Source organism: Pleurodeles waltl, chromosome 1_2 (assembly GCF_031143425.1).
Source record: "Pleurodeles waltl isolate 20211129_DDA chromosome 1_2, aPleWal1.hap1.20221129, whole genome shotgun sequence".
NCBI classification, from domain to species: domain Eukaryota; kingdom Metazoa; phylum Chordata; class Amphibia; order Caudata; family Salamandridae; genus Pleurodeles; species Pleurodeles waltl.
The window spans coordinates 571,885,771-571,911,379 of record NC_090437.1 but is presented as its reverse complement, the minus strand read 5'-3'; the positions used below and the strand labels follow the sequence as shown (position 1 = coordinate 571,911,379).

The following is a 25,609-nucleotide window of genomic DNA, read 5'->3' as shown; positions in this document are numbered from 1 at the left end:
TGGCACCGTTCCTTTTATATATTAAGGGTCTTTAGATGAGTGTTTGTAGTTTTTTCTGCCCTTGGGAGGTACAGCTCTGCACGTAGCAGGCTCATTGAATGCCTGTTCCCTGATTTAGGATACTAGGCAGCAGTGGTGGAAACTGGTTCTTGTTTGCAAGGGCATCAAGATATCTAGGAGAAAGCTTGATTGTGATTTTTCCTCCAGTTTAACTTCATATTTTTCTGTCACTTTCTTTATGATCTGTCCGTACCTTAAAATTTCACCTAGAGGGGAAAGCCTTGATGGATAAGAGTCAAACCCCTCCTTCGGGGAATGTGTTTCTAGATCCTGCCACTGTGTGTCTGCATATTCTGACTCCTCAGATTCCTGGCAAACCCCCCATGATTTCTGTGTCCTCCTCTTCAACGAAGAATTCTTCCTCATCTTCTTGTGGCTCTGGTGTCATAGGCAGGTCCAGTTCTTTGACCTCCTCCTCTACTTGTTCTGTTGGCACAGTAGATTTTTGAGAGATCTGAATTCTTGAAGGGAAGTGTGAAAATCCCTCTTCTTTTGCAGTAATGCTGCTAATTCAGCCTCAAGATGTTTTTTCTTTCTTTTGATTTTGGCTGACTGTTCTTCGAGAATCAAGTGTTTGCGCAGAGTTTCTCTTCAACGTCAAAAAATCTTTCGATAATGTATTGATCGCCTATTTTTTCAACACCTCCTGAGGTCTTTTGAATCTTTTCGACTTTGATGGTCTTTCAACTTCATATTTTCAGGGCTTTTTCCATCTGCGGTGTCCCTGCTGAGGAATCCTAGGAGTTCCTTCTGTTTGGGTTTGCCTTCAATCAGCAGGTTTTTTTTTTTTTTTTTTACGTCAAAGTTCCTTTTTGTGTCTGAGTCTGGTGCTCGAGACTTTGGCTCTGAATGTTTTTTAGGCGTTACCTGGGGATCTCTTCCCCTTGTGTTTGAGAGATTCTCTCTTGATGATTCTTATCTTGGCGTCCGACCACTCTCCTTCAACTCCTTTAGCAATGTTATCTTCATCGTCGCTCGACCAACCTAGGTCTTTTAATGATGGAATTTGCCTCTGTCCCTGCACGGTGTAGTGTACCTTCAATGTTTTCCGGCTTGTCCTGGCATTCTCCACATTGACTCTGAAACTCCTGTTGTTGACAGGACTCTTCTCCAGTATCTCAAGTTTGTGGTCTTCTTCTGATTTTAATTGATTAACTTTGCCCAAACATAGTCTTTTTTCGCAAATTGGAGAGCCTTCACCTCTACTTCCAGACTCATCAGAATATGAGAGAATCATTAGCAAACTACAGCCAAATGTGAAAAGGTTTCACTGGGCAGCACCTCATCCAGTCCTCCACTTTGGCAAACTCCAAGATACAATTAAATAAGGCAATACCACAATGCACAAAGAAACATGTATTGGAAAGGGGGATATGGGCACCTGTTGTTCTGAGAAATGTAATTGCACAAATTCTGGTCTTGGTTCTCCTGACATTTAAACTAACTGAGGTGTATCCAATTCAAAATAAATGTCTACAGTTGGTTAAATGTTCAAGAAATTAAGAAACTCAAAGATAGTGCTATCTGTTAATCAATCTTTTCCCCTGAAGCACAAAATCATGGAAAAGAACCCATACACTGGTAAGAACGTGGAATGACCTCATAGTCAAGGCACTAGACCTCACGAAGAAATGTCAGGGCAGACGCCCTAGGTATCTCAAATTGTAAAAGGAGCAAACATAATTTTAAAAAACGTGCTATTGTAAAAGATTTGACACTCAAGGCCTCTGTTAGGGGATATGATGTTTCTTAACTGGAGCTGTTCTGTTTAATTATTCTTTAGCTTGAATTAGAGGAAAAGAACTGATACATAACTAATTTCTCTACACATATGGCCCTTTGCCAAAACAAGTGCCTTATTTTGGAATGCAATGTGTGGCAGAGACATAAAAAAATAACTAGAAAGATAATAAGGGAAGTAAAGAACAGTAAGTGCACTCTAAAAGAACTAACTAAAAAAGGACATGTGAGAAACTTGATGAATTATTTAACAAAATAAAAGAGACATCGTCTGCAAAACGTATGGCTACACTGAGCCACAGTCGTGCACAGGACGAAGAATAGATGCAAGCCTTGTCCGGGTAATACTTGCACAGCCTAAGTTAAACAAAGACTTAGTGAAATACATAATTTCATGTGCACGCTGAAAGTTAACAAAATTTGATAAAGCATACTGATGGACGGAAAAGGAAGGTTTGACAATAGGTAGGACAAGTGAAATATTTGTTTTTTTTTTATATGGCAAAGTATGTAGTATCGGCACACATTCCTTACATTACATAGTAATTAATTTATGTATTTTTATATGGCAAAGTATGTACAATCATCACACATTCCTTACCTTACATAGTAATTTAAAAGAAAAATGCCAGTGAAAATGGAAAGGTGGGAAACAAGATTTTTATGGATCATAATTATGGATCATGATGGAAAACTGTTCATTAACCAGACAAGGAATATAACCCAACTAACTATATTTCACGCCATCCAATACTAACATTAAAGGGACAAAACTCGGTGGCAAGGAATACATACGTTTCCCTGTAAGACAATCAGTGCAGGAAAGGCTAACAGAAAATTAATTGGTAAGCACTTCTTGTGAGGCTGTCACAAGTGATTCAAATAACACAAATGAATGAGGTGAAACAGATCAAATAAGTTTCAAGAAGGAGTAAAGAGCAACAAAATGCCAGTATACAAGCAAGTAGAACTTTGATTGATGATCTCAATAAAAGGACTACACTTGAAAAACGTTGCTTGTAATTCCACAACAATTAAAGAAAAGTAGTTTAAATAGCACATCACGGCCATAGGGATATATTAGCTTCAAATACATTTTTGAGTGAAAAGTCAGGTTTCCTGATTTAGATTCTCTGGTAGATGAGATGATACAATCCTGTCATTTAGGCATTGGAAGGTCTAGTGCCTTTGAGAAATGAATTGTGTCAAACCTTCGGAAAACATTTGATTGACTGTGGCTGTTCATGGGGTAATAGACTGAGGTCATTATTTGCTTGTCCTTATCAATCAGTATCCATGCTGTCCAACGGTTCGGCAAGCGAAATTTACATCTGCCTCAGTTATACTCGCAATACTGGATGAGGTACTTGTTTTACAGGGATATATGATATGCTCAAGTCAGACACGGGGCGCCAGCCAAAGGAATACAATGTCCATATGTCCTGCATTATATGAGTATTAACTACAGTTAATACGCACCACTGTGGCCACAAAGTGAATGGCATTGCTGAAAGGTTCATGGCCAAAAATGAACAAAAGAAGTTTGCACAAATTTCAGTGCAGCTGCCTTGTGTCAAGTTTTGTGTGATCATAGAGTGAGTCCACGCTTCAACACGTAAATCCCCTTGTGAGCTCCGGTTTGGTTGTGGCAGAGAGACTAGGCAACCAGATGTGCAGTGTTTCAAACATCCTGATCTTGACAGTGTATTTAAAAGTGACCAAAGTGCAAAACAGAAAATTTAAGCATATGCTGACAGTAAACGACCTGCAAAGGATTCAACCTTCAGGCGGGGACTTTGGGTACTTGTGAAACAGCCTCACCTGGGGAAAACTGATGCTCCTACAAGACATGCTCCATTCCAGATAACCTAGGTAAAAGGAACTGTGATTTCTGCACCTTCTTTATAAACATTCTTTGAAAAGTATGTTTCACCTTTCGAATGGGTGAAAAACTCAAGCTTATGATGCATGGAGCTAGATTCGGCAAGGAATCTGAACTGACATCGCAAGAGCACAACTGAATCTCACATAATGAGAATACTCTGCACGGAACATTCCAAAAGATGCTCCTGGCCAAGAAGTAGAAAGTACATTTCTTTGGAATGATATGTTAATGGATGCTAGTAGCACACCCATTCATAGATTTATGAGAACTATTCAGAGACCACAGTGATTCATTAAACACATTTAATAAAGAGGAGACGAGCTGGTTGTGTTTACATTTCTTTTTTTCTCTCTTTCTTTCTTTTTTACTTGAATATTTCAAGACAGGAAAGACATAATGATTAAACATTATTAGGTGTGTTCACTGTAAATGTGACCACACAGTAGTTCATGTTTCTTAGAATTAGTTATGGAATACTGGCGTGACAGTGGAGGACAATAGGTAAGGCACTGATTGAAAAAGATGAAACATTGCAACCTCCATTATATGATCCTGAAACACATGTGGCTTGTATGATTATTTCCGTAAGAATTATAGTACAGAGAACAGAACAAGGCAAGGGCTCTTATTATCAGCTTGAAGGGAGCAAAGTGCTTCACTGAGACTTTCTCAGTTTCAAGTGGGAGACACTGTAGCAGATCATACAAATGTCACAGGGTGAAATTCTGTGTTGCCCCTTGATCTGGAACTTCTTAATATATCGGGAATACCAGCAATTCCAGTGATTTGCCATTCTGCATGGTCTCCTTTTGAAATGAAATCTCCCTCAAGATTTACCTAGGTGCAGGCACCAGTTGCGAGCTAGCCCCACAATCTGGGTAACTAGCGGCACCTGTACCAGGAGGACTGGTTGGTACATACCAACTCTTAGGTAGGAAGGAAGGAGGCAATGATTTACAGACCATGGTTTAGTTTGCAATTCTCTTCAATCTTACAATGTTCAATCCGTCCCCTTTCAAAAGATCTGCAGTACATTTGAGTTTCAGTTTGAATACAGATTTGGAGTTTGTGTCCTTTAGCAGTAACAAGTGCAAAAAAGTTATGTTGTTACTATTTGGGTTCCATTAACTAGGCCGAACTAACCATCATAATTGTGAGTTCAGCTCTGCGTGGACATGTAAGTCCAATGCTTTTGTTGGGAAGTGAAGGTGTTTGGTGTAGTCCGTAATTCCTAAGGTTGTCCCCTTTTTCTTTGTTATTTGTCATGTATTCAATAAGGCGACACCTAGGTCCACTGTCAACTCAAATTCTGACCCGATGGCATCCATAAACTCCACTGAATCCAAAAGCGACCCCATTGTGGTGGGGCGAATAGTTGGGTCAGGTGTCGAAGTTGCAGGGCTTTGGTAGGTGGGACAATATTGGAATAGGTCACCTGAGGGAACAGTTCTGCTCCCATTTGAAGATACAAAAAGTCACTTATTTCAGCATCTCCAGCTGAGGCATGCGTTGACCGTACGTTACAAAACTAAATGAACTTCCAGGTCTCAATCAGCTGGAAACCAAATTACTGAAGGGGGTGAATGTAAAATATCCCAAATATACTGTTCTCTGGTTTAAAAAAAAACAAAAAAAAAACAATTGGGTGCTCAGTAAGTACTAAATCGTTAGCATTTTTTTGCAATATTAATAACGCCTCTTTTAAAAAGGATTTTCATTTCTTGTAAATGACAAGAAGCGTTTCATTATTGGTGACCCGTCAACATGCCCACTATTTCCTCAACCAGAATGACTCTTACCACAGATCCTGGTAATTCCAGGGAGCAGGAAAATAACGGGAATTACAAGGTTTTGGGGAACAACATGCGGGAATCGGTGCTTCCCTTTCCATTCCCGCAGGCTTTTTTCGACAGTCTTTTAAACAGAGATTTCAGCTGCTTTTATCAGCTAAAACCTGCATGTGGAAAACCAAAAATCGTAATTCCAATTGGCCCACTGTAATTTACAGGTCATTACTAATGAGGGCTTAAATGTGGCATACAACGAACTACGTACAAATTATAACAATAGAACAGGGGGGATTTTTTATAGGGCTGGCGCTCACGGAAATTCCACCATATATCGCTAATAAACAAACATTAATTGTCACGGTACTCTCGGAAGGAGGATCCTCCCAACTTCTCCACACTTCTCAGGGAGAGAAAACGACAACAATCAGAAAATCCAAGCCACACGGGTAGGTAACAAATCAGTGTCCATGTCTTGTAGTATATCCAGTTTTATTTTTAATTCAAGATTGCTCCAAAAGACAAACAGCCAACAGCCAACACGTGTTTCGTTGTGCAAAAATTGCTCGCAATGACTTCCTGAGGGCTCTTCAATTATTTCCGTAATAATATAAAGCCAAAGTGTATCGCGTGATTAGAGATCCAAACTAAGCACAAAATTCCAATATAATCGTCGTAAAGTGAAAAAAGAATAGAAACGGAAAAGGGGAGTTTTCCTTTCACTCCCAACCGGCGTGTACGCAGAACCTGAATCTAAATAAAAATTGTTGTGATAAAACTAGCACAATTCACACGTTAATTACTCCATCGCGAATACTCAAATTAAAATATGTAATGTACACGTTTATGTAGGTCTAACAAAGCTGCCCATCCATGGAGAAATCTGCAGTAATTAATCCTCTACAATCATGATAACCTCTATCAATCGTGAGGCGTTTATTTAGTGCCTGTGGTAGTTGGTTTACCTGTTGAGATGCTGATGCGGCCCGCTGTTCAGCCTGAATTAGTCGCCTTTGAAGCCTACTTGTCTTCTCTTGATATTCTGTCATCAACTTTTCATACTAACAAAAATGAAAGCACATGTCACAAGTATTTTTGAAGAAAACCGTACATGTAGAGTAAACTATAAGTAGCGGCCCACTGTATACCTCATTCAAATAATATCAAAAGCAGATTTCGCCAGACAATAATACTCAGTAATGTGGGAATGCTTCTCAAATATCTGTTTCAGATAACAAAATCACACTGAATTCAAAACATAATATGAAATTTATAGTACCTGCTGCTCAACGTATCTTTAGCTTACGTCACATATACTCATATTCAAACCTAGTGTTTTTATGGTTATATCTATGCATTAGGTACCAAGTTCCCCCTCCCCCCCATATACACTCTTCTCTCTGTCATTTGTGTGTGCTCCCTCTAACTTACTTGCCATTTTGTACGTTTATAAAATAGTTACAGAAATAGACAAACATTAACAGTGGAGTTAGTGGGTGAGTAGTCAGCAAAAAGAATTAGTCGTAGAGCACGGCATACAAAAGCCACTATGGAATACCTTCCACTTAATCATAAATCCCATCCCCACTCATTCAGACTAAGGACAAATAAATCCTCACAGCTGGTGCTGGTGTTTGAAAGCAGTTGGCCAAGTTGAGCATGGCTTGCCCATATTGGACATATGCAGTGAAGAGACATCCACTGCACAGTGTTTATAAGAAAGATGAAATGTAGCACAAGTAGTTGCTTTGCATACCACAAACAAGAATGCACAGTGGAAGAACAGCCTGCGACCCAACTGCAGTTACATAAAGAAAAAGACGCACAGAGTTCAACACGCCAAAGTAGAGGATACAAACCAGTAAGTAATAGAGCCAGGGAACACCTGCTTGTCTGGACTAGGGGTACCATACACAACAGTCTTCTCAACACTTTATTAGACTTTGGATGATCTAGATAGAACTTTATAGTTCTTTAAATAGCTAGACTGAGAAAACCATATCAACACAATATAACAGAAAAGTGAAGAATACAGCAAAGAAATGTTAACGAATTCTGAATGGAAATCCATGTCCAGAGAAGTAGTAAATAGCAAAAATGCCAAAGGTTTCTCAGAGAGAAAAAACAGTTTACATATTCTTAGTGGCATCTATTTCATTTTAAAAATGTAATGTCATTTGATGCCACTGGCTCAAATTATCAGTAAACACATATTAAACGATGTTCAAATACCAAACAAGATAGCATCTTTGAACACTGTCTCAGATTATAAAAGAGGCATCTCTTCTTCAACTAAGTAAAACACTGACAAACACTGGATTAGACTTTATCTGTACACTATTAATGTACTGACATTTTCCATACAAAATCACAAATGCAAGAATCGTATAATGGTGAAAGCTATGAGAGGGCATTATTGCCATAAGAAGAAAATGTATATATGATGAACAAGTTACTTACCATCAGATAAGCTTTCTGGTGGATGTTCTTTCTCACAGCAAGACTCCTCACCAGAATATTCCCCAAATGGCAAACAGGATCTGGAAACGTTTCATTGCAGTGCTCGAACACACACAAAAGGGGGAGGGGTGGAGGAAGGTTGGGGGGAGGGCTGTATAACTCCACATAGGCTTCGCCCTGGAAGTGACAGAGTGCAGTGTAAATAAATGGCAATGTCAATTTCTTGCTTGAGTCTTTCAGCACCCTGGGATGTGGAGTATAAAACAACTGTCCGTACCAGTGTGCGTATCACTAATGTGGGACCTTTGTAGAGGGTTAAAATAGACATCTCCAGAGATGGGGAAGTGGGAGAGCAGTGAGGAATCTGCAGTTAGAGTATTCACAGTAAAGAGTTACCGAAGATAAGTAACTTATTCCTCTGATGGATACTTCTAACTGCAAGTTCCTCGCTGTTAGAATAAATGTCATAGCAGTACCTCTCAAAGGTGGAGGGTCTGAAGTAGGCTCAGAAAAAGAAGACCTGCAGCATAGTGAGCAAATTGACCTTCCCTTAGGGCCTGGCTGTCAAGGCAGTAGTGCTTCATGAACATCTGCACTGATCCCCACATTGTGAAATAACAGATGTTAAGTATAGGCACTCCAAGTTCCAATACAGTGGTAGCAGCCTTGGTCCTTGCAGAATGCACCATTAGTCCTTCCGTGGGCTGCGGTTTGGCCAATGGATAGCAGATCTTAATGCAGAGGACTATTCTCCTTGACTGAGTGCTTTTCTGCACTGCCTTCCCTTTCTTTGCTCCAAATAATCCCACAAAAATGTTATTGCCTACCAGATGCTCTTTGGTGTGCTTGATTTAAAAGTTTAAAGCTCTTTTGGGGTCTACTAGATGGAGCAGATCTTCCTCTTTTGAGGGGTGAGGCGGCACAAAGAACACTGGAATAGAGATGTATTGCCCAGCATCAAAATGTTCAAAATGTTTGCAAAAAAGCTTGCCTGCGTCCTCAGCAGCAGCTCGCCCAGAAAACAGGTGGTGTAGGCCGACTGCACAGACAGCCTTAAGCTCATTCATGCGACAAGCTGAAGTGATCGGTATCAGGAAACCATCTTTTGGGTCAGAAGTTGCAGCGAGCAGCAGTGCATCGGTTTGAAGTGAGTACACATGAGAAATGTAAAGACTTACTTAAGGTCCCACTCTGGCATCACAAATTAATTGTTAGGAAACATATGGGCCAAACCGTTTAGAAAATGCATCAGGTGATTTAAACAAGGATGGTTGGTCTGGAAAATGCAGAAATGCTGAAAGGGCTGACAAATTACTATTAAAAGTGGTAAACACTTGCTGAGCCAAAGAGAAAACAAAGGAAAATATCAAAAAGTATAACAAGTGAAGGGTTTGCCTTGCGGAACCCACACCAGGCCAAAAATATGTCCTAGTGCCTAGTGTAAACAGGCTACAAGGAAGGACGACTGGTATAAAAAATGCTTTCAACAACTTTGTGTGGCAGATCAATAATCAACTGCATTGCTCGACCTCCATGCATGGAGGTGCAGACTGCACAGGATTGAGTGGAGAACCCTATTCTACTGCTGCAACAGAAGATCCATCCAAAATGGTAGTTTGGGCACAGAAGTTCTGAATACCACACTCTGGCCCAATCTGAAGCCACTGGGATGATTTAGGCCTAGTAATTCCTGATTTACTGCAATATTCTGGGCAGGAAAGGCAGAGGGGGATGGCGTATATGAGAGCCATGCCCCACTCCAGCCAAAGAACATCCCATAGAGAGAGGTTGTATGTGCACACCAATGTGCAAAGAACTGACACTGCAAGTTTGACAGTGGTGAAGAGATCTATAGCCAGGGTTCTCCCCATTGTCAGAAGACACCCTGTGCTGCTCTGGGATACAGATGCCATTCATAATCCACTAGGTACCACCAGCTGAGCTCATCCGCTCTTGCTTTCAAGGATCCCATCAGCTGGTTCACTATAAGGGAGATGGTCTAATGTTCCAACCACCTCCAAAGGTGCAGAGCCTCCTGGCCACCACACCACCCTTATTGCTGTAGTTCCACATGGCTGTGGATTTGTTCGTGAGGGCCTAAGCCAACATCCCTTTGATGGACGGGCAGAAGGCCTTCAGCGCCAGGCAGATGGACCACAATTCTAACAAGCTGATGTGGAGGTGGGTTACTGCTGATGACCAGAGGCCTCTGAGCTCCACCTCTCCCACATGATCTCCTCAACCCAGCAGGGACACGTCCATCACCACCATTAAATCTGGGTGGGGAAGGGAGAAAGGACTGCTATTGATCCAGACTGGTCGAGCAGATGCCATTGCAGATCTTCAGCAGTCTCCCTCGAAAACTGGATGGACTCGGGCATGCTCCTTTGGTGCTGGGCCCACTGAGTCTTCAGAATCCAATGAATAGCCTGACACAGTCTGAGTGGCTCTGGGGATTCTTGGACTCCTGCATCCTGCTTGTTGACTGAGACCCAGAACAGAGCCTGAAACATCAAGGATCATAGTCTGAATGTCTCAAACTCATTGTGACAGTGGGAAGGCCTTAAACTGCACTATATCCAAGATGGCTTCAATGAAAGGGAGCCTTTCGAAAGGAGTCAGGTGTGATTTCTGCACGTTGACTGGGAATCCCAACCATGTCAGAAGATTTGCAATGTTGGAAGGTGGTCTACGACTTTGGTGAGCCCGCCTTTAACAGCGAGTTGTCGAGTTAGGTAAAAACTGCTATTCCCCAACCTCCTAAGGTGTGCTCCAACCACCACAATCACTTCCCCAAATATCCAAGAGCACCAATGAGGCTGTGGGGGAGCATGGCAAAATGAAAATGTTCCTGGCCTACCTTAAACTGCAGGTAACACCTGTGGCACTGCAGGATGGGTATATGAAAATAAGTGCCTTGCAGATCCAGGATTACCATCCAATAGCCTGGATCTAGAGCGGGCAGAACCTGGGCCTGTGTGAGCATCCTGAATCTGTCCTTCCACAGGAAGGAGTTCAAAGGACGGAGATCTAAAATAGAATGAAAGTCTGTGCCATTCTCAGCCATAAGGAAATGGTGGAGGTAACAACCAGCCTCTCTTTCCGAGTCTGGTACCCTCTCTATGGCCCAAGACAGCCTGCACCTCTTGCAACAAAATGGCCTTGTGCTCCTCTGAAAGCTGCTTTGATATGGGTGGAAGATGCAGCAGGTCGGTTGAGGGACTAGAATGATTGATGTGCTTGGTGACCTCCACAATGTCTGCCCAAACCCAGCCCATAACCACAAAAGGAATGGGTACCTGCTGCTGGGGTGAGTGGGGAGGGGACTGATGCTGCCTGTATGACAGACCTCTGGAGCACCCTCAAAATGAAAGAAGTTGCTAGAGAAACTGCCTGGCAGTTGCTGAAAAGTCCAAGGTAAACACTTTGGCCCAGCTCTCCTGGAAGTGTTATAGGAAATGAGCTGGGGATCACCTTGCTGGTGGAAGTCACAACATTGGGGGCACCTGGTGCCAGTTTATGGCGCCTAACTACCTGTCTGTTCATTGGTGTGAAAGAACAAGGCTTTGCCCAAAAACCCATCCCTCTGTAAGTAAGGGCTTCTTTAAATGATAGCAAAGGCTCGGACGAAGCGTGCCAAGGCTGTAAAAACCCTGTGAGTACATTAGTCTTTACCGCCACAGAAGGGATTCGTGGGTCCAAACACTTAGCTGCATCTCTGATCACCACAACAAAGGAAGCGCTTCCTTCACTGGTGGTCTGGGGGGATTGAGGTGAGGGCAGAATCAATCCAGTATCAGGGGATGTATCCAGCCCACTGGCCTCCTGTATGTTCAGGTAGAAACGGTCATCCTAATGGGCTTGGCAAGTCATTCACATCATCTCCACTGCCATCTTCAAAGGCTGGCTGACTCTGATCAGAGGCAGTAAAGGTATCTTGTTGCTTCATTTGATAAATGATGCAGAACACTGTTGTAAGTGTACGTTATGAGGTCAGGTTAGAATGCATGTATAAGGTTCTAAGGTTCTAGCAATGACCGGTTAATCAGTTGCTACTAGGAACTTGGAAGTAAAGGACGTGTTTGTGTCATGGTCGCTTTGAGTACCAATAAAGTCCTTTTCATCAGTTTTCTTTGAGTTGGACTACTTACTTTATACTGGTGACGAGTGTTGAGGTAGTGAGCTCGCACCAACAGCGTTGGTAACCACATGCAGACAGCCCAGAGCGCAAGGGAGCTAGAGAGGGCACCAATGGATGGGTGAGATTGTATCATTACATCAGTGATGCTTCTCCCCTCTCACCTGTTTGCACCTTATCTGCAGGCATTGGTGATCAGGTGGAAAAGAGTCATCGCGTTGGTGACGTTTCCGCACAGCTGTCTTGGATTGGGCATATTGGGCAGGCCCAATAGACAGCTGAATCACGTGAGTGACACAGCAGCCAAGTTATTTATTGATCTAAGAGGTTTCATTCTGGCCTGCAAAATCGGTGACAGACACCCCTGATATCCAACCCAGAGGTACAGGCTTATCTTTCTTTAAAACTGCCAAAATCCCTTTGATGCATTTTTAATGTAGCCATCTGAGTTTCAAATGCTCAGAAAGGCTCTCAGGAACATTTGTACCTTAGTCAGCTGCATTGCTTGATTCATATATTGTGCTGTATATTATGGCATTATCAATGTCAACATACCAGTTTGAACAACCACAATTTCTTTAGAATCCTGGTAAACCATCAATCAAATGGAAATAGTGGCTTAGGTTATTTGAAATTTATTTGGTTGGAGTTGATGCTACGGATTATTCTTCAGTATGGAAAATGGAATTATTGTTTGGTAGCTTGGGGCAAGCTGCGCAAGACATTTTCAACAACTTACCAGTGTTGACACTACAACAGGGTCGGTCAGTCTGGGGATGGTGATTGGGATCAGAACAATATGGTTGTGGAAAGGTTACGCAAGCATTACTCCGATGAGCTCAGTTTTATGCTAGAGAAGCATGATGTCTTTAAACAGAAGCAACATGCTGGGGAGAGTTTGGAGGAGTATGTATTGGCGTTAAGGATACTTGCAGCAACATGCGAGTTTGGAGCTAATAGACAAGTTACTTACCTTCAATAACGCCTTATCTGGTAGAAACAATATCTAGGTGCTGATTCCTTATGTTATAATTTCCCCCAGGCGTCAGTCTGGAGCCTGAGATTTTCCTCAAGCAGCACCCCTTCACGCTGTTTAATGGCGTTCATCAGCTCAGCGTCCGTCGCTGGCTTCATCTGCACCGGATGTGAGATCGCAGGTCCTATATATCCTATCATATAAGGCATTACCGAAGATAAGTAACTTGTCTATCTGTTACAGACATCTAGTTGCAGATTCCTTATCTTAGTATAGATACCCAAGCAATACCATCCCCGGAGGTGGGTCTGTGAGCTTAGATCACACCAGAAAGTCCTGCAGGACTGAAAGGGCAAAGTGACCACCACTCCGGGCTATCTAGGCATGAGTGTTTGGTAAACATGTGCAGAGATGCCCACATTGTCACCTGACAGATGTCCAGGATTGGAAATCCGAATGCTAATGCAGTGGATGTAGCTTTAGATCTGGTAGAATGAGCATGCAAATGTTCTGGGGGTTACTTCTGAGCTAATGTGTAGCACACTTTAATTCATAGTACGACCATCTGGAGATGGTTCTCTTCTGCACTGCCTGCTCGGTCTTCGCACCCACATACCCAACATAGAGCTGATCATCCACCTGAAACGCTTTAGTATACTCAAGGTAAAACGCCAATGCAGGAGACGGAGTCTCTCCTCTTCATTTGAAGGAAGCAGTGGTAATAAAAAGTAGGCAAAATGATGGATTGACCTACAAGGAATGGTATGACCACTTTCGACAGAAAGGAGGCCCAAGTGTTAAGCACCACTTTGTCAGGATAAATGGAAAGGTAGGGCCCCTTGGATGACAATGCCTGCAGTTCCCTCACTCTGCAGGTAGATGTGACAAGGAAGGCTGTCTTCAGAGTGAGGAGCCTGAGAGGACAATTTTGGAGAGGCTCAAAAGGAGCACACATGAGAAAAGTCAAAAACAAATTCAAGTCCTTTTGGGGCATAATGAATGGGGATGGAGGAAACATGAGAAAAGCCTTTAAGGAACCTATTTACATTAGCAGATTTAAACAAAGAAGGTTGATCAGTTTATGTATACGAACCTTCCCATTAAACAATATTGAGTTATTTACTGCATCAGCCTTTGTATCACAGAGATCTCTGAGTAGACTTACAGAGTCCATGTGGAGTTTATAGTAATGGGAAAAAGATACAAGCTCCTGCATTTATTAAACACCATACATCAAATGGAGATGGCCACGTTATATGATAAATGGTGTCAATATTCAAGAAGCTAGCCAGCTGGTGGGAGCTGTCAATTTGGGGGTAACCACCTACCTGTAGGGCTTATTTAGAAGGGTGCATGTGCTTACTTACCTCGCAGATTCCACTGAGGCAGGGTAGGCTTACCATCATTGGGGTACGAGTGTATGCTCAGAAAAGAAATAGCTAGGGAATGTCTGGATAACACTCTTTCTCCATGTTGATTACATCCATGTATGTCAGATTGCCTTACTGGACAAACGGCTAGTGTCGATGTTATCCCCAAGGGGGCTTTATACTGGAATCTAGGAGGTTAAGAGTAACTCAGTGGGGCATGCTTTGCGGTTTTCTGTGCATGTTTACATTTACACCATACACCCCACATTGAGCACCAGTACAGCGGCAGTGTTCACATACACCTGAAACACTTACTGTCAGGGAGAGAAGTGTGCTCATGAGTATGTGATTGATCATTTGTAATTCTATTTCTTAATCAGGTTCCTGCACTTTGCAGTACGAATTGCTACTGTAAGATTCTAGATATGAGAAACCTAGGTGGCAAGGAGTAATTTTATTTTTATTTTTACTGTAGTGTAGGAAGTACCCCCACAGTCTTTCCACACATACACCAACAGTTGAGGTGTTAGGTACACACTTTCCTGAATTTTAGGGAACTAGATCATTATACTTTGCTTTCCCTTTCTAGGTTTTTAATCTTGACATTGGTTTCAGACTAGAGTAAAGATTGTTTTTTTTGTTCTAGTCCCTCAGACTTTCACTCACCACCGGCAATTTCTTTGAAAAGTTCTCCAGCAAAGAGCTCTCTAGAAAGGTCCATCAGGCATTGCAGTGCCGGCCTGACAAGTAGCATGGCCGGATGATGAATCATGTCACCTAATGGTAAGTGAGGGCTATTGTTCCTAGTAAGCTAATGCTTAGACCTCGGAACTGTGAATCTTAATTCATGGATTAGGTTCATGTAGGGGGACTGATGCACTGTTTTTTTCCCCCTCTTCCTTTTTTGTAAGGTTGATCAGGCAACCATAAGAAAGCAAAGATTGCAGACAAATAACCTTTGAGACTGCCTATGGCAGAGCCCTGCTGGCCCAAAGAAAGTATAAACAACAGAACTTCAGATAGGGGGTCACTAGATTTGTTAGTGCACCATGCCATAAATTTCTTCTAATGACAGGGGTATACCGTTTTGGTGGAGGGATACCTGGCTGCCAAGATTACATTACAGACTTCAGGAGGCAGGTCAAAAGCTGTCAACTGCCACCGCTCAATCTCCACGCAAGAAGGCAGAGGCTGGACAGGTTCAAGTGGAGAACCATCCCCTGCTGCTGTGATAGAAGATCCCCTCCCCGAAGGGGCAGTGTGTTGTAAGGATTGATGGCCATGCTCAATAGCTTGGGATACCAGACTCTTCGTGCCCAGTCCGGAGCCACAAGGAATACTTAGGCCCGGTCGTTCTTGATCTTCTTGAGAACTCTGGGCAGAAGTGGTATGGGAAGAAAGGCGTACAGGAAGCTTGAGCTCCACTCAAGACGAAAAGTGTTGCTGAGCGAGTGCCGCCTTGGAAACTTCAATGCTCAATATTGTTGACATTGCATGTTCTCTGCAGAGGTGAACAGATCTAACCAAGGCTCTCCCCACTGCTTAAAGAGTCCTTGCTCCATCTCTGGATAGAGATGCCATTCATGATCGACTAAGCATTGTTGGTTAGTTAGTTCGCTCTGACATTCAGAGATCCTGCCAGATGTTGAACCACAAGGGAAATGCCCTGTTTTTCCAGCCACATTCAGAGGTGTAAAGCCTCTTGACAATGGGTCCATAACCCCACCCGCTCTGCTTGTTACAGTACCACATGGGGGTGGTGTTGTCCATAAACACCTGTACTACCTTCCGTTTGAGAGAGGAAAGAAATGCTTTCAATGCTAGTCTGATCGCCCGGAGCTCAAACAGGCTGATGTGAAGTCCAGACCCTGCCAGAGACCAGATGCCTCTGATCTCCATCTCTACCAGATGGTCACCCTATCCCAGGAGTGACTACTGTCAGATCTAGTTGGGGAAGAGAGAGGGCTCTGCTTCTGACACAATCGTGGTTCATTACCTAACACTGCATATCTCACGCAGTTCCCCCAAGACCTGGATCATGGCAGAGAGATTCCCCTGATGCTGCACCCACTGGAACTTTAGGTTCCACTGCAGAGCCTGTATTTGCCATCTGGCATGTTACCAGCAGGATGCAGGAAGCCCTGAGGCCCAGCAGCCTCAGAATCATTCTCACTGAAATACAGGATAGATGCTGAAACATCAGTATCATAGCCTGAATATCCTGGACTCGCCACTCAGGAGGAAAAGCCCAAAACAGTACTGTGCCCAAAAAGCTCAGATGAAAGGGAGCGTCTGAGGGTCAGGTATGATTTTGGCATGTTCATAGTGAATTCCAGTGAATGCAGGAGGTCTGCAGTAGTCTGAAGGTGAGAGAAGATAGCCTGAGGTGAGCCCGCCTCCAACAGCCAGTTGTCAAGATAGGGGAAGACTGAAATCCCTGATCTGCGCATTTGAGCTGTGACCACCGCATCACCTTGGTGAACACCCGAGGGACGCTGGTCAGGCCTAACGGGAGTACAATGAGCTGAAAATGCTTGTGGCCTACCATGAACCGTAAGCAACATCTGTGGGCAGGCAGGATGGGAATCTGGAAGAAAGCATCTTACAAGACCATCGCTACCATCCAGTCTCCTGGGTCCAGGGCATATAGAACCTGAGAAAGAGTGCGCATTTTGAATTTCTCCTTCTTGAGGTAGAGATTGAAGGATGGAAGGTCTAGGATACGGCGGAGGCCCTTGTCCTTTTTGGGCACCAGAAAGAAGCGGGAATAACAAGCATCACCTACTTATGGCACAAGGACCCTCTCTATTGACCCCTTGGCGAATAGAGCCGTAATCTCCTCTGGAAGAAGCGCCAAGTGATCCTCTGTCATACGATCATAGGACAGTGACATGGATGGAGGAGTAGTCTTGAAGAGAAGGGAGCAGCCCCTTCGGACTAACTGCAAAACCCACCTGTCTGACGTGATGGGTTGCCAGCAGAGCAGGCGATAGTGAATCCTGCCTCCGAGTGGTCCCTGGTGGGGAAGAGTCAGACTAGGAAGACTTGGAGACAGCTGCAGGGGGGCTGGGTGGCGGAGGACTGGCCAGATTGCTGGCTCCCTGATCGACAAGGGTTGTGGATCCCACGTCCCTGGCCCCGCACAGGCTGTGCAGCAAACGCAGCGGCTGGACAGGAATGGACATTGTGGGACTCCCCTTCCGTAGCTTCAAAAGGGGCGAAAAGCAGACTGATGGGGGTGAGGAGCAGCCACGAGGCCCAAGGACCTGGCCGTAGCACAAGAATCCTTGAACCGCTTGAGCGCAGAGTCTGCTTTTTCTCTGAAGAGGCGGGTGCCATCAAAGGGCATGTCCATAAAGTTAGATTGGATATACCCCGAAAAGCCAGATGTCCTCAACCATGTGTGGTGCCTCAGGGCCACTGCTATGCAACCGCTATGCCCAGTGAGTCAGTCGTGCCCAGTCCACATCAGATTGGGAACGTTGCTGCATCTCTCCTGTAGGAGGCTGGATCAGTTTATGGAGTACACCTATGGTATGGCACCCTATACTGAGTCCAGGCAACCTTTAGTGATAGTGTTCAGGTGTCCAGATAGCAAAATCTCTCTAGGGGTAGCTGTGGTGAGTAGCTAAAGCTTATGCAGGAGGAGTGTAAAACACTTGCAATGCCACAGTAGTCAGTCAGTTATTGTCACCCAAGAAAGAACCAAACCAGGTGTTGCAAAAATAAGGTATTCTTTATTACAACACTACTTTTATACTAACAACAGTATATCGCCACTTGGAGATATCTACATACAAAATGTACACTTAGAAACAAGCAGGAAAAGCATAAATATACATGGAACCCTATGGAGGGGTGGGGGGGGACAAACCATATACTAAGAAAGTGGTCTAAGAATAGAGGTGCCCTACCAAGGTAAGTGTGTTAGAAACCCAGGGGCTGCAAGGAGTAAGGAATTACCAGAGGTAAGTATCGAAATTCCCACAGTTGCCCGGGTTTAGAGTTATCATCAAGCAGGATTTCCCATAGGCTAACAAAGGACCGTTGTGGTTGGAATTTCTAGTATTCCGGGCCCTGCCCAGGGAACCAGAGGAAACCAGCTAGCACAAAGAAGGGTGAATAGTACACCCAACCGTGGATACCCAGAAGATTGGAGTACCTACACCAGGGAGCCCAGGTGCATAGGGTTGAAGTGACGTTGGAAACCCTCGCTGGAGTCAATGGGAGCCTCAGTTGTCCAGCTGCTGTCACGACAAGTGGATCCCAAAGGTGGATTCCAGACATGAAGAACCTGAAAAAGAAGCGGACAGTGTCCAGAGCACTCGGAGATGTCCAGGCTGTGTAGGTAGGCAATGCCCACCCTCCTAGAGGTGAAGTTCCTGCAGGTCGATGAAGGCCGAAGCCGAACTGCGAAGTCCAGTGGATGGAGGAAGATCCTTGGAGTCACCCACAAGTTGTCCCACGTCAGTCGCTGGATTGCAGGAGGGTCAGTGATCATTAGGACCAGCAACAGGCATTGGCAAATGCAAAAAGTAATCACATAGAAGATTGCAAGTTTTTTGGGACCAGCAATGCCCACATGACTCGACCTTTGGAGGGGAGTCAGGGCTGGCCTTCAGCAGGTAGGAAAGCCAGGAGGAATCGTTGGAGCCCCCACGAGCGACCAACTGGCAGCAGGCACAAGGAGTCGCAGGGAGGCCTCAGCAGCACAAAAAAACCAGAAGTCCCACGCCGCAGAAGCTGCAGAATGGAAGCTGAACTTAGAGTTGCAGAGTGCCGGAGGCTGGGGCTTCTTGGAGCTAGAAGATGTCTTGGAGGAAGAGCCAACAGTCTTGGTAAGAGCAACAGTTGGGGTGCATAGGCGTTACATTCCAGTGATTGCAGCAAGGGTCCACTGCCTCCCATGTTGGTCAGAAGACATGCTGGACCCGGACAGGACCACAAAACCACCACCTGTGTTGCAGAGCTTTTTGATGTTCATGGGACAGCAGGATCCACCAGCCGGTCAGTGTCATCTTAGGGTGCCTGCAGATGCAGAGGAGTGACTCCTTCATTCCAAGAGAGATTTCGTCTTGCTTATTGGTCCAAATAGAATCCTTGTGACCCTGGAGGATGCACAGCCACAAATGTTGCAGAAATCTTGCAGGAACTGGAGAAACAATGTTGCAGTGGGTGCCCTCCCAACTGGATACAGACATGTTTCAGTTCCAAAAGCAGACCAGCAGTGGTTTCGGAGGCCAGGAGCATAAGATGCCTTGCAAAGAGTTCCTTGCTCAAAAGATCTGAGGACCTACCCTCAGGGAAGCCCTTAAGTAACCCTAAAAGGAGGTTGGTCACTATCTGCAGTGCCCAACCTATCAGGGACGTCATCTAGCTGGCCTAACCATTGAGATGCTCCTGGGGGCCTCTGCACATCATATTTCCAGGATGGCAGAATCAACTGGCCACCTAGCAGAGCTCTGTGCCCCTCCCTAGGGCAGGAGCTGCACAGCGGGGTGGTCACTTGTAGTGAATCCTAGTTTGTTTTAATGGGATACAGGAGTTAGCGTAACCTTTGGCTTGCAGACTTGTGCCCCCCTCACCTAGTGACTTTTACCCTAATTAGCTTGCTCTGGTTTAGCGCATTTATTTAATTAAATCTTTTAAGATGGCTGCCTTGTTTTAGTTAAGACCTATGTTTTAGTTCCCTATTATCAGCGCCACCGCGCTAAGGCGTCAATATTGACTGACAAAGATAAACAAACTGTAGGTGTTCACATTAGGTACTCTTTCTCTCTTCACGCTTCCGAGGGAATTGTTTACATCAATTACCATCCCAAGCATGTCTTGTTATCTATTGTTTGGGGACAGACCTATGTCAGGGGTCCAAGCAGATCTGTATAAATACTCCTCATTTAAACAGATAGTCAGTGGAATTCTGACCAGATGACATCGCTGCTGCACATCGCCTTGACGCTGACCCAGTCTCTGTGTCCCTACGGAGTCTGAGCTAGAGACCTCATTCCAAGGTAACAAGGGTTGGGTGGGGCTCTTCTCATGGACATGGCATTGGCTGATTAGGTTTAACATGCCTAGCTCTCTTATAAGTTAGAGATTAGGTACATGACATTAGGACATATTTCACATTTCATGATATTGCAAGATAGTGGAGGTCTTTGTATTAATGACTCTTGTCTTTACCATTCTGTTTCTTGCATTATTCATTATCCTAATCATTGCAGCCTTGCAACTTATCGCAGATTGCAGTTTTGCTAAATAAAACCTATTGAAACTTTACTGCATCTTCTTCATTGCCTGTGTTCGAATTGAGACATGTTGTTCATGTGAGAAAAGGGTAATCTCTGTTTAACCACAACACTCCCTGAGATGTCACACTCTTGAGTCCGTGCGTAAAGGCTGCCACAAATCACCTTTTACTGTTTGGGTTTTTGGTGAGGCACTGCTTGTGAGCCGGGAGGGATGGGACGACAGTTGCGAGTTGTTGTAGGACTGGCATAGTTGCCTACAAATGTAAGTACGGTCATCCTTAAACCAGAAGTCTTTCCTAGAGCAAGAGTCTAACTACGACACCCTCCCCTGTCCTTTGTGTGCTTTTGCGCTATAGCAGGAACTGGGGGTTCCTGGACTGGTCTAAACCTGTTTATGCAAGGAGGGCACCAAACGTGCCTTTCAAAGCAGTCTGGTGGTGCTGAGAGGCCACCCCACCCCGGCCCAGAGACATCTAGTTCTAAAGGAGAGGCGGTCACACCTCACTTCTAAGGGGAAACATTTGTTCTGTCTTCCCCTGCTTAGGTTAGGCTCAGCAGCAGGAGGGCAGAACCGTGTCTTGATGTCTGCAGCAGCGCAGGTTGGCAGGCAGACCCTGCAAGGTTGTATAGATCAATCTGGGTGATCATCTAAGGAACCCCAAGAGTACATGGTATCATGCAACTAACACAGGAATTGGTGTAGTTGCATGATTCCAACATATTTGACACCAAACATGCCTAGGTTTGGAGAAGCCATTATGTAGTTGGACTACTCAGGTTGACCAGTGTCCACTACATACCTTAAAATGTCTTCCCCACACTTACAAAGCCCAGGGAATGGAGTCTGGGGTTTGTAGGGGCACCTCTGCCCTTTGGGTGGCATAATACATGTTGCAGCCCATGGGAGACCCCTGGTGTACCAATGTCCCAGGTACCTAAGTACTATATATTAGGGGCTTACATGGGTGCATCAGTATGCCAACTGCAGGGTGTAAACGTTACCAAACAACCAAATTTAGAGGCAAGAGCACAGACACTGATGTTCTGGTTAGCAGGATCCCAGTGTTCTACAGTCTAAACACAGTGACACCAGGCAAAATCTGGAGGCAACTATCACAGAAAGATGCTACTTTCCTACATTTCCTGTCAGCAACTGCTTGAGAGAGTACAGCCTGGGCCTCCTCTGGGACCCGTGGCAGCACTTGCGCTACCGTATCTCACAGCATGTGGTAATAATGGCCCAAAAGGCATGCGGTGTTCATGGATCACAATGCAAGGCAGGCAGAAGAAAACATCTTCTTTCCAAGTTGGTCCAGCCTCTTGTATTCCCTATCTGGAGGTGCGGAAGGGAAAACACCGGAATACATCCTTGATGTGGAGGCTTGGATAACCAGGCTCTAGGGGGTGTGGTGTTGCATCAGGAACGCTGAGTCAGGCTGCGAGCAATAGCCTGTTCACAGGAGCTCCTGTGCTGCATTTGGACTGGGTACCTAGTAGGACAACGGTAAGGGTTTCATTAAAGGGCAATAAGGGTTCAGAGGATAAAGCCCCAGGCTGAAGCACCTCTGTCAGGAGGATAGTCCTGACTCCCACCGAAGGCTCCTTGAGGCCCAGGACCTCAGAAGCTCTCTGAACACCTATATAGGACCCATGACATCATATCTGGTGCGGACATTGCCAAACCCCGAGCCGATCGACACCACCTAACGATGTGAAGGGGTACTGTTCAAGAAAATTCTCTGCCTGACTGACCGACTGACGTCTGGGGAAAACTCTAATGTAAGTAATCTGCAACTAGATCTCTCTATCAGATATTCATATTTAACTGCTGCTCATGGAAAATACAAGAGAAATTGTTAAGGTGTAGAAATCCAACTCTTAAAGAAGTCATTCACTTGGCAAAATAAAATGAGCGATCCATGATTTCATCCAAAACATTGTTGACGTCCCCGTCAACATGTAAACTTCTACTGATGATGATATTGAACCTTGCAGAGTAGAAGTATGTTTGGTTAACATGCAGGAAAAGGGGGAAAACTGTTAAAAGAAAAACAATTTACTGTGTTATGGATGTGGTTCGTAAAATCATATTGGCAACAATCCGGTCTGCCGTGCTACCAGAAAATGTTGCATGTCATGTAAAAAAAAAAAAAAAAGAAAAAAGAATCATTTTCAGGCAGTATGCAGAAGTAATAATTAATGTCTACAATGCTGAAAATCAGCAGTGTAGACATTTCAGAGGATGCATGTGTGGAAAACCAATGTAATTTTGGCTATTGAATGTAATTCTGTTACAGGTACCACATTGGTGAAGGGACACTTGGTAGACGCAACCACTGGAGGTGCATCTCTGCAAGTCATGGCAGACTCAGAGTCACTATTTTAAGGGATTCTACCGTTAATGATGTGTGAAATAATGAAATCAGTCTTAGTCCGTCAGATGTTAACTCTAAAGCCTTCAGAGAGAAGGATATCGACATGACTGGGTATTTTAAAACAAAAGTAAAGTGTTTAGGAAGGATTGCCACTACTAAAGTTTATATGGCCGTAAGGGAAAAGAACCTTATTGGCTGGCAGGATTTAGCAAAGATGAGTTTATATTTGGTACATGGTGTTGAGAGCCCTGTTGTTGTAGGTGACTTACCCACAGGTTATGTTGAAGAAAATATGGATGAGCAAGTACCTTGTGAAAATGAGGACAGTGAGATATTTTGCGAAATTTTGGATATGTATTCAAGGAACAATTGATTAAACCATGTTCTTGTCCTGTGGTACATAAGGTGCACAATGTTCCTCTTAGTGTAAAGGAGGACTTGAAGGATGTTTTGAAGGAGATATGTTCCCAAGAGATCATTCGGTCAACTGAGCTATCCCAGTGGGTTTCTCAGATTGTTGTGGCCAAGAAAAAAACAGAAAATCAGATGAGATAATATGCGCCGATTCACGGTCACTGAGCAAAAATATTGTCATTGACTTTCATCCCATTCTTAAAATTCAGCAGCTATGGGCTAATCTGGGTGATGGTAAAATGTTTTCAGTAACTGGCTTACGTTCTGCATATCCCCAAATTGCTTTGACCCTGGATTTGCAAGAACTAAGTACATTTGTTACACTTTTCGGAGCATATAAATATCTGAGGCTTCCATTTGGTCTAGCTTTAGTGGCAAGTGTCTTCCAAAAATTGATGGATAATTTGTTTGGTGATTTGCAGGGTGTACAGGCTCATCAAGATGGTATCTTGATTTTTGCGAAGGACAAAAACTCTTAATTGCATCTTATGGAATGTATTAAAGGTATTATCAGAAACTAGAATGACCACCAGCTGTACTAAGGGTCAATTTGGTGTTCAGGAATTGGAATATTGAGGTCACAGTAATTTATCCTTTCTTATAAAACATACGTTTTGTTTCTTAAAAGCCATTTAAGAGGCAAAGATGCCCAAGTCAGAGTCTCTGGTTATTTCTAGGTTTATTTGAGCATTATACATATTTTATACAAGGATATTCCCAGATTGTAGAGCCATTAAGAGTTTTATTAAGAAAGGGAGTGAAGTATTCACGATCAACTGAGTTGGAGGAAATGTTTTGTAAAGTAGATAAAAATGATTTTAGAAGCTCCAGCTTACATGCTTATAAAGCTGAAGCAAAAGTGTGATTATAGTTATTGACAGCTTCACTGGTTTAGGGGCAGTCCTCAGTCAGTCGATGAACAGAAAAGGACAAACATTTGGTTTTGCTTCAAGGTCACTTTGACAGTCACAGGAATAATACATTAGTATAGAAAGGGAATCCTTGGCATGTATATGGGCAGTGCAGAAATGTAACATGTACATTTGGGGATGTCAGTTCGATTTATATAAAGACCATAAACCACTAGTAAATATACTTAATGGGAGAGGTTCCAAAAATATAACTGCCAGACTAGTAAGATTGATTTCTAAACTTCAGCAGTACCATATTGAGGTTAAACATCTTAATGGTGGGGAGAATTTTGAAACTGACTGCTTGTCGCATGTGATTAGATAATGATGAAGTGGATGACACTAAGTGTATGGAGACGGTTCTGGATGCTGTTAGTGACTGTGAAAACAAAATATCAGAGGAAAGGAGGTTGGAAGCATGTTGGGTCATGAACATTTGAAAAAAGTAATTCAATTTGTAATGCAAGGATGGTCAGAAAGTAGGTGTTCGTCTGGTGAGTTAAACACATTTGCTGAAATTTCAGAGGAGTTGTCAATGGAATGGTCATGAGAGGGGAAATGTTTCTACCACCTGACTGGTAGGGTTAGCTCATCAAGGTCATTTGGGAATTTCAAAGACTTGCAAAAGACGAAGCATTTTTTTGGGTGACTATCATTGGATGCTGAAGTAAAATATGTGACTGATAAATGTCTTGATGGTCTAATTTCCGATAAGCATTGGAAAACCACAGTAACTCCTTTGCATCCGGTACCATTTCAGAACAACATAAGGTATTTGATTTTCTTAACTGATTATTATTCAACGTAGATTTTTTTTTCCTTCATTGATTCGCCAAGTACCAATGCTGCCATAACATTTTTAGAAAACGTTTTCAATCATGAACGTGCACCTAAAGAGATTATCATGGAGAGTGATACTCATCTTGTGTCTGAGGGTATATATTGCCTTATATTATCCAACTTCAAATGGGTTAGTGAAGCGGGTCAGCAAGATCATAAAGTAAGGAATTCAAACAGCTGTAACCTAAGGTCAAGGAATGTTTAAACTTTTGAAAAACAGAACTTGTAATTATAATATCACCCCTCATAATATCACAGAGGGAGCTCTATTTACAATGTTAAGGGGACTTAAGGTGCATACTAGCTTGTTCCCCGAGTGGTTAAGGAACAAAACCAAGAAGGATAATGTGGGACAGTCTAGCGAGATTGTTTCTGACACTGTAGCACTGGCACAAGTTAACA

At 43.6% G+C, this 25,609-nt stretch overlaps 1 protein-coding gene across 5 annotated transcripts in view; it reads right to left on the bottom strand.

The window, feature by feature from the left end:
• The window catches only part of SCLT1 (sodium channel and clathrin linker 1), a 419,430-nt gene that overhangs the window by 9,142 nt on the left and 384,679 nt on the right, over window positions 1–25,609 (bottom strand). For all 5 annotated transcript variants that reach the window (XM_069242161.1, XM_069242151.1, XM_069242154.1 and 2 more), the window contains one exon: window positions 6,438–6,533. In XM_069242161.1, coding sequence (XP_069098262.1) covers window positions 6,438–6,533 — 96 coding nt within the window. The remainder of the gene's footprint in view (window positions 1–6,437; window positions 6,534–25,609) is intronic.